Genomic DNA, 16833 nt, shown 5'->3' on the forward strand with positions numbered 1-16833 from the left:
AAATTCTAAATGGCATTTGGTTTGGTTTGGTTTGGTTTGGCGTTCAAGTGTCACATATTTGTAAAATAATATACAGACCCTTTCTTTGAAAACCAAGTCTACCTAAGGCGTAGAAAACATTTCTTCAAATAAAATGCAGTTGGTGGTACATAAGAATAGTACTATAATATTATATGAAAAAAAAATAGGCGTGGATAAAACCCAGTTATTACATATTATAAATCGATTATATATAATATTATATGATCAGTAATAAAATATAATATATATGATATAAAATAATCCATTTTGAATTGTCTGATGAGTGTTGTAGAAGGCGTGTTACTGGAAGAATTGCGCACGAGATGCATATTCCATGAGTGTATTATATGTGTTTGTAACACGAGCTGTGCGCTGTAATTTAGCTTACAATCATATATAAACTGAGATTTTAATCTAAAAGTTTATTGGATAAAGTCACAGGCGCACGCCTATGTCATTTACTTCATACCGATAACAGCCATTCCTTTCAAGATCCTCGAGATCTTTACCAAAAATACAATATAACTTTGTCTACGAGTTTGTAACACTTGTGTAAAGCCGATGAAATTGTAGACTTGGGGTTGTCAGACGTCCCAAATTTTAATTTGTTCTCAAATGACTTAAAAATGTTCATTTGTCCCTAATTTTATTGGCTAATGTGACGAAACAACTGTATTAGCTAAAATTGGATAAAAATTTTTAAAGATAACATCGCTTTTCCAGATTTTTTTAAATATGTGTATACCGAGACCGGTATACATTCATGTTTTCGAATCAAATGTTTATAAGATATTGTCCATATTGAGCATCCAATGAATTATAATATCATCAAAAAGCCTAATGATAAAAAAAAATAAAGTTCAATAAATGTCATTGACGTGGAGTGCAAGATAAATTACTCCATATTTATATTAGCGGTAGTTTGGAGTCTGGGCATACTAGTGCTGTCTGACATTTCATTTGTTTGAAATTGTCTGGGAGTAGTATTGCTTTCTGACTTGTTATTTGTTTGAAATAGTCTGGGCATACTAGTGCTGGCTGACATTTTATTTGTTTGAAATTGTCTGGGTGTAGTATTGCTTTCTGACTTATAATTTGTTTGAAATAGTCTGGGCATACTAGTGCTGGCTGACATTTCATTTGTTTGAAATTGTCTGGGTGTAGTATTGCTTTCTGACTTGTTATTTGTTTGAAATAGTCTGGGCATACTAGTGCTGGCTGACATTTTATTTGTTTGAAATTGTCTGGGTGTAGTATTGCTTTCTGACTTGTTATTTGTTTGAAATAGTCTGGGCATACTAGTGCTGGCTGACATTTCATTTGTTTGAAATTGTCTGGGTGTAGTATTGCTTTCTGACTTGTTATTTGTTTGAAATAGTCTGGGCATACTAGTGCTGGCTGACATTTTATTTGTTTGAAATTGTCTGGGTGTAGTATTGCTTTCTGACTTGTTATTTGTTTGAAATAGTCTGGGCATACTAGTGCTGGCTGACATTTTATTTGTTTGAAATTGTCTGGGTGTAGTATTGCTTTCTGACTTGTTATTTGTTTGAAATAGTCTGGGCATACTAGTGCTGGCTGACATTTCATTTGTTTGAAATTTTCTGGGTGTAGTATTGCTTTCTGACTTGTTATTTGTTTGAAATAGTCTGGGCATACTAGTGCTGGCTGACATTTCAGTTTGAAATTGTCTGGGTGTAGTATTGCTTTCTGACTTGTTATTTGTAAAGTAGTCTGGGCATCATTTCATGTATTTGAATACTGCCTAGATTTACTATTGCTGGCTAACGTAAATTTGTAAATTAGTCGTGCGTAGTATTGCTGACTGACCTTTCATTTGTTTGAAAGTGCCTGTTTGTACTATTGCTTACCGATTTGTGAATTTGTATGAGTACAGTTTTGCTGTCTGACATTTCACTTACAGAAATTGTCTGGCTGTATTATTAGTTTTTGATTTTAAATTATTTTAATTTGTTAGAGCAGAGTAATGTTTAGAGATATTTTACAAGTTCTATATCTGTTTCTGAATAACACTGTGTTCTGATTATTTATTTTCATTCTATATAATGATAGAGGTTTGAAAATATCTTAGTGTATTTCTAAGAATAGTCAGGATATGGTCGAGCTGAATGGGCCGAGAACGTCCCATTGTCAGGTTGGCCGTGTTAGCGGCACGCCAATGAATAGGGCCATATCTACTATGTTATGTGTATAAACAAGACCAAGTGGTCGTCTAGCGCAAGCGCAAGCCTCAGCCAGTGAGAGGGCACCTGCGGTAAGATAACCACGCGCCTTGTCACTCTTTACATAAACATAACAATTATTTCATAAATTGACAGATTATTAATAATATAATCTAATATCTAACAATATCTAATTTTCTTTATAGTATAGGAAGCTGATGCACCAGGTCTTCTAAAATTATTTCTATTACTTTTCTTCCGGGCATTTTTGTTCTAATTTGTTTATCTGATGTCAATTATCAAGAAACACATGCCGTTTTTTGCTCAAAGTGGTTTTTATTAAGTTTTTTCTCTAATTTTCTTTATAGTACATGAGTTTACTATAAACGGGTTTTAATTGACTGTGCCACAGCCTTGAATTTTTACTCCCAAAGCGCGTAAAGGAGTTTCATGTACTTCGAAGAAGTTACTACTCACTTACTTACTTTAAGTTCTTTTACTTAATAAATCGGAACTTCTACATACTTTCTGAACCACTCATTTAAAGCATAATTAGAACAATAGCATTAAAATTTTACGTAAATTATGTTCCATTTTGAACGTCCCACACAACCCATTAAACTCTTGTAAAACTAAAAAGTTTTATCATTCAAAGTAGAATCTGAAATTTCTCCAAAAACAAAAATTATGCGTTGAACATTCCAAGTTTAAGAAAGAGTAATTTGAGAGTTAAGTTCTCTGTAAATAACGATGATTATTTGGTTCACGTTAGATGAAAGTTATTATTCGATTCAGTTTACTAGCAAAACTGAGTTGTCTGGTTTAATTTCTCTTAAAAAGGTAAGAAAAACATATATAATTATTATAAAAAAGATATTCTACCAATACTTGCAAATCCTTTCCCTTTTTGAGTAGGGTTTAAATCAACATATTTTATTTTCAGAATTTTGAAATAATATTTAAATATTTATTCTAAAAACAAGACCTACAGCAGTCATGCATTTAGATATTAAGTTACTCCAAAATTTTATATTATTATGATTGTAAATATTTTGGATAATTATTTAATGATTAATAAATATTATTGTTATTAAGTGGAACTTATATCTATATTTTCATTTATTATCAATTAAAAACAATAGCATTTTAAATTTCATTCTAGAGTCCCTTGGCTTTATTTTTTTTAACATTAATTTTTAATCAAGGAGCCTTAGAAAAATAGATTAGAAGGTCCAATGTTTCTCGTGTATCCTGGTCGGTTAAGAAACCCAAATTGTATTTTTAATCTTATCTCAATTTTTTCAAATACAACTATCGTGGATCATTAGAATATTTGGAGAAAGCATTTTTTTACGAATAATTTTGTACCACACACTTGGTATTTCGAGTTAAATTGTCGTTATGAACCACATGTTACAATTTCAAATAAATCACATGCGAAAATGTCAAATGTTGACAAATGACATGTCATTCTATTGGGAGTGTTATTTTCTATCGAATAAAGTAAAAAAATACAGAGGCTGTCGTTTAACAATCATATTTTGTAGTCATTTTCGGTGAAACAGGAAGTGATCGAAAAAAATTGAATACGTCAATCAATCCTTATTTATGTCATGTACTAACATATCAAATCTCGTTTTTTTATGTGAAAAATAAAAAAGTTATAAAGGTGGGCCACTTTTAAGAAACACCCGGTATTACCTTTATGAATTAGAGTTTATAGCGATTTGAGAGTAAGATAAAACAAATTTCTACTAAATATAATTATTTAAAATACCAAATAGATAATTTGAATTGTATTCTTTTTTATCATAATACATTTGTACATGATTATCATGTATTAAAAAAATAGTTTTATTTCATTTTAATCTAACTTGGCTATATGTCTCGAAAAAATTCAATTTCAGTCAAAACTGCTAGAAATTCTACAAATTAGCGAAAAGATGGAAAAGCTGATATTCAGTTCAATTTCCTCTGCTTTTTCTATATGTCGTCTTTTCATCCTATTAATTTTTTTGTCGATTTTTTGTGTTTTGGTCTAATTTAGAAATCCGCTATTAAACTAACATTTGAAAAAGTTTTGCCTGAATATCGGCTAAGATGGCTATTTCTTTTTTCCGATAGTTCCTATCTAAAATAAGTTGTAAGCACCTTTCGATAGCGTAGATTAGCAGAACTACTATACAGGGTGGCACCTCTCATATGCCGCGGAAGCTCCAAGGAGAACGGTAGGTTATATCGAAATGAAATTTTGGCAGTATATGTAAGTTAACTGAAAGCATTTTATAAAAATATATAGAAAGAAAAGTTACACATCAAAGTTTTGTTTTTTCTAATGGAACACCCTATATATTAATTGATTTTCGGATTCTAGGAAAAAAATAAAAGTTAGTTTTATTAAAGGAGCATATACCTAAGATTGTGACATATTTTAAATTTTGTGAAAATAAAGAGTAAATTTTAAATTTCAATAACAGCTACCTAAATTTTAGTTGACCTTGTATAGCCTGATATTTAGTTACAGTAACCATTGTATGTCAAACCAAATTGAAATTTGACCGGAAAAGTTATACAGGGTGAGACAAAATTAATAATTAATCACTTCTAAAAGCAAGTTACTCCTTTATTTTAAAAGGAACACCCAGTATATTATTCCGGTGTTCAATGGAAAATTTATATATCTTCAAAATATTATTAAGGTTTGGTTTCCTAGATATTTGCTCAAGATGCTTCCTTTCCTGTTAACTGCATAAAATGATTGTCTTTTCAAAAGGACCTTTTCATTTTAAAAGACATATTATATAGAGTTCTACCTCAAAAAGCAGCTACAATGACTTCTCTCATGTTGTCCACAATAAATGGTCAAGTTTTGTAAACACTTTCTTTCATATCCCCATAAAAAAAACAGACTAGATAAAATCAGGAGCATTTAAGCATTCTATTAATTGTGAATGCACACTGCATTCATCAACTAATAGAATCATATCAATTCTCTCAGATGTAGGACAAGATTGCATTTTCGGCAAATAACTGTGATTTTTTTTGGTGTTTTAACTGACACAAAATGAAAACTAGTTGTTAAAGTTGGACTAATTAGACAGCCATGTTGAAGTAACGTCAGACATATCCCAGCCACCTAGATTTTATCAAATAACAAAGATCTACTCAAATCAAATCATGTAAATAAAAATATCTAGAAAAATCTTTGTTTGAGGGGTAGGCAACCTGAATAGTATTTTGAAGAGACATGAATTGTCCATTGAATATCGGAATAATATACTGGGTGTTCCATTTCAAATAGAAGAGTAACATGCTTTTAAAGGTGACCAATGTTCAATATTAATTTTGTCTCACCCTGTATAACTTTTTGGATCAAGTTTTAATTTGATTTAAAGTACAATAGATATTATAACTACATATTAGGCTATACCGGCCCAAGTAGCATCTATCTGACTTCGAACTAAATCTGACCTGAAGCGACGTCAGACTTTGTGCAAATTTAGGTCGGGTGCTGGTGATACGACCGGTGACGTCGCTTCCCTATTAAAAGCGACGTCGTTGGGTCCGAGTCCGTAAATCCAACGATCTGTTGACGTACAAAATAACAACGTACCATTTTTATTAATTTCCCAACGTCGTTCCCACGTTGGCTTGTACGACGTACATATACATGAACTAGTCCGACGTCTACCCGCTGTCCGAATAGGATACGTCTCACTGATAATCCCTAAAGTAACGTCCAATTATATTTTGTTGTATTTTATGTTCATATTTATAACCTAATTTACGTATCTCTATTTACATCCGTAAATACAACCCATTAAGTAGCATTTGAACATCATGAATATAACCTAATAAAAAGTTTTTGTAAACATACTTAATTTTTTTATTATGCCTAAAAAAACACTAAAAAGGCATTTAGACATTCATCTACATTTTACAGAAAGAGGTCGAGGCTTCAGCAAAATAATAATAGTAGTAGTGATGTCTTGCCTCCACCCATAAATGCTTTTTATCCGGAAGAGATGCTGCATTACACTGGTGCATCTTAATTTCATTTTTTAGCTTAGGAAACCAGCAGACCCCATCCTTCTCCCACATGTGAGGTTAAGCTTAAAAAAGTGGCTGCCCATTTTTTTTAAGCAGAAAACAAAAACTAAAATATAGTTGTACAAATCCACAAATCACTGATAACGCAAAGTGAGGTTACGTGGCGTACGTTGGAATTATATACGTCATAATACGATTGCCGGTCGTCCGGTTTGATGACTTCGGTCGTGTGAAACGACTAATGTTGGAGACCCGGTCGGAATTGGTATATTGGTAGTTCATATTAAGTCGGACACAGAAATCCGCCGTTCTTAACAAGTATCATTTTATATGTCAACAAGGTATATTGTCAGCCATTTTAAAATCGTTTTTTGTTTTTAAAATTTATATTCACATTTCGATATCTAGTAGAATAATATTGATAAGGTTGAGTTTGGGGGGAACCACAGTACAGTTTTATGATTAAACCAGCTAGAAAATTAAAAAAATATTTTGCGAGTTACTTTTTTATAGATATTTTTATTTCATAAATCTACCTAATTTTGAAGGCGCTCGTTGTTTTCCGGAGTATTTTAATCAGATATATCATAAAAGTGACTTCCGTTGACAAAACTGATGTCTGGATTAATGATTCAGAATTATTATAATATGAAATTAGATAGGCACTTATAGTTATATTCGAGGAGTGATTATGAATCCATTTGTAATTAGGTAGTTTGGTTAGGTTTTTATGTATTCTTGGTAGCGAATATGAAACCAAACGTAACGTAAGTGCTTAGCGACGAATTTTAAGTGACTAAAATCCAACGTAATATGACGTTGGTAATTGGTAGGATTATATTCCCTATTAGGTCAGATACCGACGTCGAGGCGACCCGAATCTGTATTCCCCATTTATGTGCAAATAAGGGTCGTCAGGCGGTCGAACCGACGCTGATACCCGACGTCGGGTTTATTGAACGCGACGTATACCCGACGTTAGATAACGTCCAAATGCTACTTGGGGGGTAAATTCCAATTTAGGTAGCTTTTATTGTAATTTAAAAATTGTTTTTTATTTCTATGTAAAAAAAATGTAAAAAACCTTACATTTTAGTCATATGCTTCTCTTATAAAACTCACCTTTATTTTTCTCCCAGAATCCGAAAATCAATTAATATATACCTTCCATTACAAAAAACAAAACAGTGATATGTAACTTTTTTTGGGGACACCCTGTAGAACTTTCTATATTTTTAAAAAGTGCTCTGAATTAACCTACATATGCTCACAAAATTTAATTTCAATACAAACAGTCGTTCTCCTTGGAGCCTCCGCGGCGTATGAGCGAAGCTACCCTGTATAAAACAGTAAAAATTAAAAATTCGGTAGAAAGATAATTTTTTGATATAATAAGATAATCGATACAAAAAATGACAGAAATGCGAATACATTTTCAGAGAAATTTTGCAATAATCTCTGTATCCTCGAGATATGTACATTCAAGTAGCATCAGCTTGTCAAACTGACTTACAAACAAACATACAAACCAAAATATCAGAGCATACATATATTAATTAGTTTCATGTTTATTCGATGTTTGTATAAATTATAACTTTGAACTACATACATATACATGTGTACTCATTTAAATACAAGTCTATGTGTATGTATTTCACATACATTTAAAGCTGACAAAACACGCTTTAAGCATAGATACTACTAAAACTGGCTAGGTATTTTTACACAAATGAAGAAGGAAATTAAAGATACAGGATTATACTATATCTGTATTGCAGCAGATTTTTAGACAACTTTATTATTTTTAAGATTGTGATCGTCAAACATCAAAAAAATATTCCTTATGTTTGGACTAAATTTTCTCGAAAATAAAGACATAATTTACAATTCCGATACAATACCGAAATAGATTGAAGTTTTGTGATTACAGTGATATACAGGGTGTCATTGAAATGGTGTAAAAAATCAGGGGGTGATAGGACTCCTAAAAATAGTAAAAAAATGTTCCTATAAGTATAAGGCGGAAAATGCATATTAAGGGAGTTAGGGGCACTGAAAGGGTGAATTTTAAAAACGGTTGTTTTGATATTGTAGGCTTAAAACACGAGATAAAATTTCGAAAAAAAAATACTTTGCCATAAATTTTGACCCTAAATCAAATGGTGATACTAAAAAATTATTTGGAAAAGCGGAAAGGCTAGTTTTTGCTAGGGTAGGGGGTTGTTTCGTGAATAACTTCTTAGAGGTTATTTTTTTTGCAACGTGGGTTCATTTTTTGAAAACTACATACTTTTTCCTACAAAAAAGATACTCTTGTTGCACATCGCCCAGAGCGATGGTTTTCGAGAAAATTGAAAGCAAAGAGTTTGCTCTGATGGGTTCGTATCAACATGTAATGAAGTCCGTATATTTTTTTATTTAATCTGTTAAATGCTAGGCGTGAACATATATCTAACACGGCACGATAGCTCGGAGCGAAAGTACTTCGCTGGTACACCGAAGAGCCAGGGTTCGATCCTGCCTTGGGACATAACTTTTTTTTATTTTTTTTTATCATTAATATTCTCATGGTAAATGTTTAAATATTTTTTTTTTATCACCAGGACGGATAACGTTTGGGGATTTATGAACCATACTGTATATAGTCTGTGAAACGAATAACTTTGAATTTGACAGTTCCCACGGGCTTTTCTAGTGTTAATTTTATTAGGTTAGCAACTTGCGACCATGCTGACGCAATGCCGTCTCTAATAGAACAGCCTCGGAGCGAGATTTATGACGTCACGCTAACATAATTATTCCTTATATTTGACTATGGCTAAATCGTACTCCATAGTCAATGTAGATAGTTTTAGTGTTAAGAATAATAATTTTAAAAAAATATGTGGTCATCTTTTGACAAGTTTATATTAGTTTATTAATTGCAGTAAACATTATGTGGTTTGGTTTGGTGTGAATATTTTATATGCAATTTTTTGGATTATATTCGACACTATATTTTTATATGACACAACACTGATGAAGGCTATAATGTTAGCCGAAACGTTTTTTTTAAAACCATTATACATATAAAATGACAGCGATCTTTATTTCATTGCCATCGCTGACGCCTTTTTTTCTATGATATAGTATTATTTGCAAATATAATTTTTCGAACATTGATACTTGCAAAATATACACATAAATTTTGTGAATGCAAATAATACATCACTATTAGTAGATATTGAATGTTTTTTGTTAAATTAGATCAATTTTCAAACCCCAAAATTTAAAATATATTTTACATTTACCCATTATATTATTGTAAAAGATTTGCTGCATTTGTATGGTTAATAGTTTTTTTGCCAAAGTATTTATTACTATAAATAGGTATATATTATATTTATTAACTGTATATTATGTATATTTCATGTAAACTATATCATTTTTAAAATACAAACCAAAAATACGAGGAATAATTATGTTTTCCATGTATTCTACAACATGTTTATTAATCCGTATCTAATTAGCCTGACGTCATAAATCTCGCTGCGAGGCTGTTCTATTACAGACGGAATTGGTCTAATATTTAGAAATGTCAAAAGCTGATGACATTTTACTTTTGACAATTATGCCATTTCGTGTTGATTTTTGCAAGAAGAGGAAGAACTGTCACTTGTTTTATTATTTTCCTTTTCTATTTCACGTAAGTAAAATGAGTTACCTATCTGATTCGTTCAGGCACTCAATTTAAAGAATACTTAAAGAATATCAGTAACTTTTTTGATAGAGGGATTTTATATTTGCCATGTTGGTAGAAAATAACGGTCAAAATTCAAAGTTATTCATTTTATAGACTATATAAGTAGAATTTGATATGCTCATTTGTTTTGAAGGATTATGGTAACCAATAATTCTTAGACAAGCTTAGTATGGTTTATTTTTATTTTTAGAACTGTTATGATAGTCTAAAACCGAAAAATATTTTTAATACTAAAAATTATTTGCTGATAAAATTGTGTTAAATATTTCGTCGATTTGCATGGAGCCGTGGAAGTTTTTTTTTTGGTACAAACAGCAAATGGTTTTTTGTAGGATCGACGGGTAAAAACCGTTTTTTTTACTGTAAGGAATCTTGATGGGAGGTAGGACGATGGTAACCGAACGTGGTTCGTGGTTCCCGACGGGAAAGATTATTTAAGCGACGGGAGCGCGAAAACGGGGGCCTTCCTGTTGAGACTAAGTACCGGTGATCTTTTCTAAGTAAACCTCGCGAGTCTGATCCGTTTTTTTATCAGCGCTGCTGTAAAAACCGAATTCTTGAGTTTTAAAGTAAAAGTACCGTATCTCCGTTTTTGATTTTAAAGAAGTATAAATTGTGGTCGCAGAGATTTGATTTAAAATAAGTCTAAAACGTATTTCTGATTTATGAGTATAGATAGTTTTAAAACCGAGCATTTAAGTTTTTTATACCTGACCGTGAATAGCCAACCAGACCGTTTCGTTCTGATCCTACGCCGATTTTCTTAAGTTTTCTTTATACCTGACCGTGAATAATTAGTGTGACCGGATTCCGGGCTGCTGAAGGCGATTCAGAAAACCAGACCGTTTCTTTTGATCCGACGCCGATTTCCTTCAGAAAAAAAGGTAATCGCTTTCTTTTTTTTGTAACCGCCAGATACCCCATCAGAGTTCTAGTAAACGCAAATTTTAGTTTCAGCACAGTAGAGTTTTTATTTTATTTTTATGATATAAAATTCGTTTACAGAGGAGGAGTTAATTAAGGTTCCTCTTTTGTTTTACCATGATAATATTTCTTACGTATTTGATTTATTTAAAGATGCATGTGAATATGTATTGCTAGTCTTTCCTATAATAATATTTCTTTACAGGTTTGAATTTAAATAATATGAACTTAATTATGTGCTATTGTAATTAACTGATTTAATTTCTCTGTGTTAGATTTTGCGATACTTCATGTTTTAATATTTTCTTCATATTTGATTTATTTGAAGATATTGGATTTATATTTGATTTTATTAAAGATGCATGGGAATATGTATTGCTGGTATTTTCTATGATAATATTTCTTTACAGATTTGAATTTAAATCACATGAACTTAATTATTTGCTATTGTAATTAACTGATTTAATTTCTCTGTGTTAGACTTTGCGATATTTCATGTTTTAATATTTTCTTTATATTTTATTTATTTGAAGACATTGGATTCATAATTAATTTATTTAAATAAACCTCGTTATGGAATATATTCGACTTTAACTGGCTTTTACCCCATTTCCCTGGATTCTCCACTGTAGAAAAGCTACCCGTATTGGCCGAGGTGGTCTCTCAAACACTTTAAACTTTGGGGGTGGCGCCCGAGAACAAAAAGACCGACTGTTAGGCGTTAGTAATAGCTCTCTAGGAAAAAAGGCTGTTACAAACATAAACTTATGAAAGTTATGGCGGTTCAAATGTAACCAAGTAGTTATTAAATAATTAATTGGAAAATCAAAATTTCATGATTTTTAAAATATCTTATTGCTTTAAAAAACGATAATAATCCACTAGATTTCTACTTCTGGGGCCACTTTGAAAGCTTTAGTTTACTCAGTGCCGATTAATACTGAAGAGCAACTACGGCAACGCATTATTGACTGTTCCAATCAAATTCGGACAAACACCAAGGATATTCCACAGGGTACGCAGATCTTGGAGAAGAAGAGCAGATGTCTGCATTGAAATGAATGGTGGTCACTTTAAACATTTACTATGAATGAATTAAGGAATGCATTATTTTAATAAGGAATTTTGGTAATTGGTTTAGCAATAAAAATGAAAAGCAATAAGATGTTTTAAAAATCATAAAATTTTGATTTTCCAATTAATTATTTAATAACTACTTGGTTACTTTTGAACCGCCATAACTTTCATAAGTTTATGTTGAGTTAGCAACCCATCAGAGCAAACTCTTTGCCTTCAATTTTCATAAATTGCGGATTACAACAGGCCTCTTGACAGGACATATGGCTGTCAAGTGTTACCTGAACAAGCTCAATCTGTATCAAGGAAGTCTTTGCTGCAGACTCTGCGATAAAGATCCTGAAACAGCGGAGCACATAATATGTCACTGCGAGGCTCTGGATCGCAAGCGACACTTTTTATTTGGGAAAGCTAGGCTAGAACCGGAGGAACTATGCTCCCATCCTATCAAGGACCTGCATAAGTTAGTGCAGGGCACAGGGATAGGAGAATGGGTGCAGATATAGAAAGGGGACAAACACAATAGGCCTCACAGGTCGCAGTGTTTCCGGCAGAGGACGGCCCCTTATTGTGAAAAAAAAAGCCTACAATTTCAAAACAACCTATACTTATAGGAACTTTTTTTACTATTTTTAGGAGTACTATCACCCCCCGATTATTTTTTACACCATTTCAATGACACCCTGTATAATTTATATGCTTTTATAACAAATTGATCGCTATTTTATGTCAAATGCTGAAGCTCTGCAAACCTTAATCAAGCCCTTAATCAAAGCACATGTATTTGAAATTTTGGGTGTGGCTTAACACGACAGGATCGGGCTAAGCCTTAGCCTTAGGCAGATTTCTGAAATATAATATATATTTCTTTAGGCCACACATCCGCTTTACCCGACCCTTGAGAGCGACCCGAACAGTACTGTAACGTTTTTAGTTCGTTACATGTCTTTTTTATATATAATATATGATGTCTGGCCTATCATCACCGGATTCCCTCTCGTTCAGGCCGGATAGTTTATTTGACGCGCTTGGCGTAATTTTTACATTCTCTAGTCCACAACCCTGTTATCGTTTAACACAACCCTGTTATCGCTCTGTGGAGGCGCTGCCAACATCGCTTCTGTCAACTCTCTGTGCTGTGGACTCACTTTTGCTTTTAGCGCTCTGTAGCCTAACCTAACCATCCCGGCTTTTAGAAATGGTGATTATTTAAATCTTGCTGTATAATCTGAATCAGCTGCTATTTCAAAGCAACAGGATAGAGTTTTGGATGTCCCAACTTAACTTGTATTTGTATTTTGCTGGCACGTTGGCGTCCCTTTTCTTTTGTCCTCCAGAATGTTACATGGAAGAAAGGACAGTTTTTTTGGTTATTATTGAGCCCTCGGAAGTGTTTCGAGGGTCTTATGGACGTACATTATCTTATGGACGTACATTGTCTTATGGACGGACTATTTACAAGGTACGGGCATTATCCAAGGTCCTAGTAGATCCAAGGTACGGGTAGTGTTCCCCTGTACCATTATCTTATGGACGGACTGTGTTCAAGGTATGGGCAGGTGTCCCATATCTATGTATTGATTCCAAGGTTCGGGCATTATCCAAGGTCCTAGAAGTGTTCCAAGGTACGGGTAGTGTCCCCATATTGCCACAGTTTGGATGTAGCGTATGCCCCATGCTGCTTCGTTCCCATCCATAAGCTAGTTAGTAGTTACGGCTGTTCCAATTCATGGTGTCCTCGTTATCGCCCCTTTTGTTGTATTAGATGGCCGAGTACAGAGATGCGAGACCACCTCACGCTGTTACTGTTTGAAGCAAGATTACATAAAGAACAGCTAAGTGTAGATTTAAGTTCTAGTTTTACATTTAACATCTAAAACATTTTCAGTCTTAAACAATAACGTACATCTTAAGTAATATCGTACAGACTATGTTTAGTGGTTAGATTGTTAAGAACATTCATGTCGATTTAATATTTAAAATATGATTTAGATCTTAGGTTTCATTACATTACGTCTTATAATGGTATTACTTTCATAGATATTTAGTACAACTCTTAACACCATTTTTTTTTGACATATAACTACTATATATGTTTCGTACTTTACTAATGGATAAGCCTCAGTAAGACGATATTTATTAATTAAACATAGAGAGATAATTACATGACTTTATATGTCAAATACAACTAAACAACTCACTGTTATGACTACGCTTAGCCAACTATTTAATTATAATAATATCTATTACTAAGGTAATCTATATTATACAACAATATATTTATTAGAATTCTACAATGTCATGTACCAGCAAAGAACATCATGAAATATAGTCATTAGTTTTAAGTAATATACAACTGTGTTTTCTTTCTCTGTACATGCCTGGCGCCCAATATCTGTATTTTTTTGTTTATTGTTATTGATTGGTTTTCTCTCTAGTGAAATACCTTATCCACGACTGCTCTCCGATGAAAAGCTGCCGTTCGCAGTGGTAATGTTTTATAAAAAACGCTACAGTACAGCGCAATAGAACTCTTAAGATTCATTTTATAAATCCATCACAATCTTGCAGCGCTGTTGCCATCGCTTGTCACGTCACTCAAAGTTAATCACGTGCATCAAAAATTGTTTTGCGATTACTTTTAACTGAACGCAACCTAAACGGCTCTTAATGTAGTTTATATTAAATTGTACAAGTCTGTTGAATACGCATTTTCCCCTTTACTCGCTCCAAAGAATTTACTTACTTGTTGTAAAGGATGAGATCGGGTCTCCAGACACGCTGATAAGGAATTCTAATTACTTTTATGCCGGCGAATTCGGAAGCGTTCCACTTGAGATGGTGGTCGATCCAGACTTGAGTTATCCAGCAGTTGGTCGTCAGGATTTGGTTCTTTTCGTCCTGGAAATGGGGAAACAATTCAAGAAGTATTTTAAATACTGCTAGACAAAGTTGTAATTGCCATTGACTATTTATACAGGGTGGTTCAAAATGTACTTGGGAGCGGCATATTCTGAGATAAAAATACGTAAACAAGTTTGTATAAATTTATGTCCTAAAATGCTTAGTTTCGGAGTTACAGGGTGTAGGGGTTTTATATTTATTTCGAATTTTTTCAAATAATTTCTTAAGTAACGTTGATATTTGAATGAAAATTGGTGCCTGGGAGTTTTTTGACATAAGAAATTTGATTTTGATGTCAATATGACTCCTACTTGTAGGTGGCGCCACCTACATGTGTTTTAACTGGTTTGAAGAGTACCTAATAACTTTTCGTCCGTACCTTCGTTTCTTGGTAAAAATTGCTACGACTAATGGTTCTCGAGATATTTGTAATAAAAATAACTAATACATGTCATCATTGACAAAAATTGAACATGTTAACTAGATATACAGGGTAAGTCAATAAAAAATACATCTCGATAAAAGAAACATATTTTCTCTTTACCGTTTTTCAAATAAGTCCAAAATAACCGAGATTTGCAAATTTCAAAAAAATTGATTTTTCACTTATATGTTGAGAACCGCTGGATCTTTTTTGAGTTTTCTTTCTTGTAAATTTAATCTTCTATCTATGTTGCCATATTATAAAGATATTATGTTTTTTAACTAAAAAATAAAAAAAAAACGCGAAAAAAAAACTCACAGACGTATTTCTGGGATCGAAATATATCACCCTTAAAAATATTTACACTTATTTAAGACTCACCCTGTATAGTTATTCGACTGAAATAATAAATCTGCAAATTTTTTTATCCTAAAGGTTTGGTAACAGTTATACAACTGATATATTATAATTTTTTTAGGAAAATTTATGATTAATTTAAAAAAAAATAAAAAGCTCTCAAATTTATTTCATTTCAGTCAAATAACTCTAGTCAACACGTTGATTTTTGTCAATAGTGACATAAATACATGTCATATTCATAAATTTCAGTGAGAGTAGTTAGTTGTAGCGATTTTGCACTCAGTAGTTTCATACAGGTACAGACGAAAATTTATTATTCCGCAAAAAAAACAGTTAAAAAATATGTAGGTGGCGCGATATCAAATTTCTCATGTCAAAAAACACCAATTTTCATCCAAATATCGAAAAAAATCGAAATAAAAATGACAATTTTACACTGTTTCTCCGAAACGAAACATTTTATGAGAAAAATTTTTGACTTACTTTTATCAGTAGAATATAATGCCGAAGTTTCCCGAATACAGTTTGGACAACCTTGTACTATATTAACGTTAAATATCCTTACAAAAGGTCAACCTCAACTACCTTTTATATACTTAATATTTTCTTTATAATCCTAAATACACCAACCGCAAAAAGTTAACAGAATAAAGGGGCTGCCGAGTGAAAAGAGAAAATATGAAAAGCAAACATTTTTTACCTTTCTACCACTTAAATATGGTATTTCTCTCACATATCTGTTCATGTCTGGGGAATAAACAGTTAAAAAAAGAAATTTGAAAAGAGAAAGTCCGTTGACAATGTGATGTGAAAGGAAAAAAAATAATTTCTAAATTTGTTAATATTAAAAAACTTCTAAATTCACACATTACTGAAATTATTGAAAAGGTGAAGTTATATTTTTATTTTGATTTGATATTTTTTTCTTGATTTTTTCACCAATGGAAGAATCTCTACAAAACTACAATCGACACGAAAAAGAATTAAAAAATATTGACCCAAAACTGACAACTAAAGAGACAGCTTTATTTATTTGTCAAATTACATAGAAACCAACGCCAACCCAGCACAATATTTTTTCTACTGGTAATAAATTTCTTGAAATAATAATTTCGGAATATTTTTTAAAACGTAACTCGCTATGGAAA

At 32.2% G+C, this 16833-nt stretch overlaps 1 protein-coding gene across 1 annotated transcript in view; it reads right to left on the minus strand.

Moving 5' to 3' along the window:
* LOC115874527 (neuronal acetylcholine receptor subunit alpha-7-like) overlaps positions 1-16833 on the minus strand; it is a 131468-nt gene that overhangs the window by 67277 nt on the left and 47358 nt on the right. Inside the window, exon 3 of the mRNA XM_030889694.1 lies at positions 14744-14898. Within this exon, the coding sequence (XP_030745554.1) occupies positions 14744-14898 (155 nt within the window). The remainder of the gene's footprint in view (positions 1-14743; positions 14899-16833) is intronic.

Source organism: Sitophilus oryzae, unplaced genomic scaffold, assembly GCF_002938485.1.
Source record: "Sitophilus oryzae breed Bouriz unplaced genomic scaffold, Soryzae_2.0 scaffold_1297_pilon_pilon, whole genome shotgun sequence".
NCBI classification, from domain to species: Eukaryota; Metazoa; Arthropoda; class Insecta; order Coleoptera; family Curculionidae; genus Sitophilus; species Sitophilus oryzae.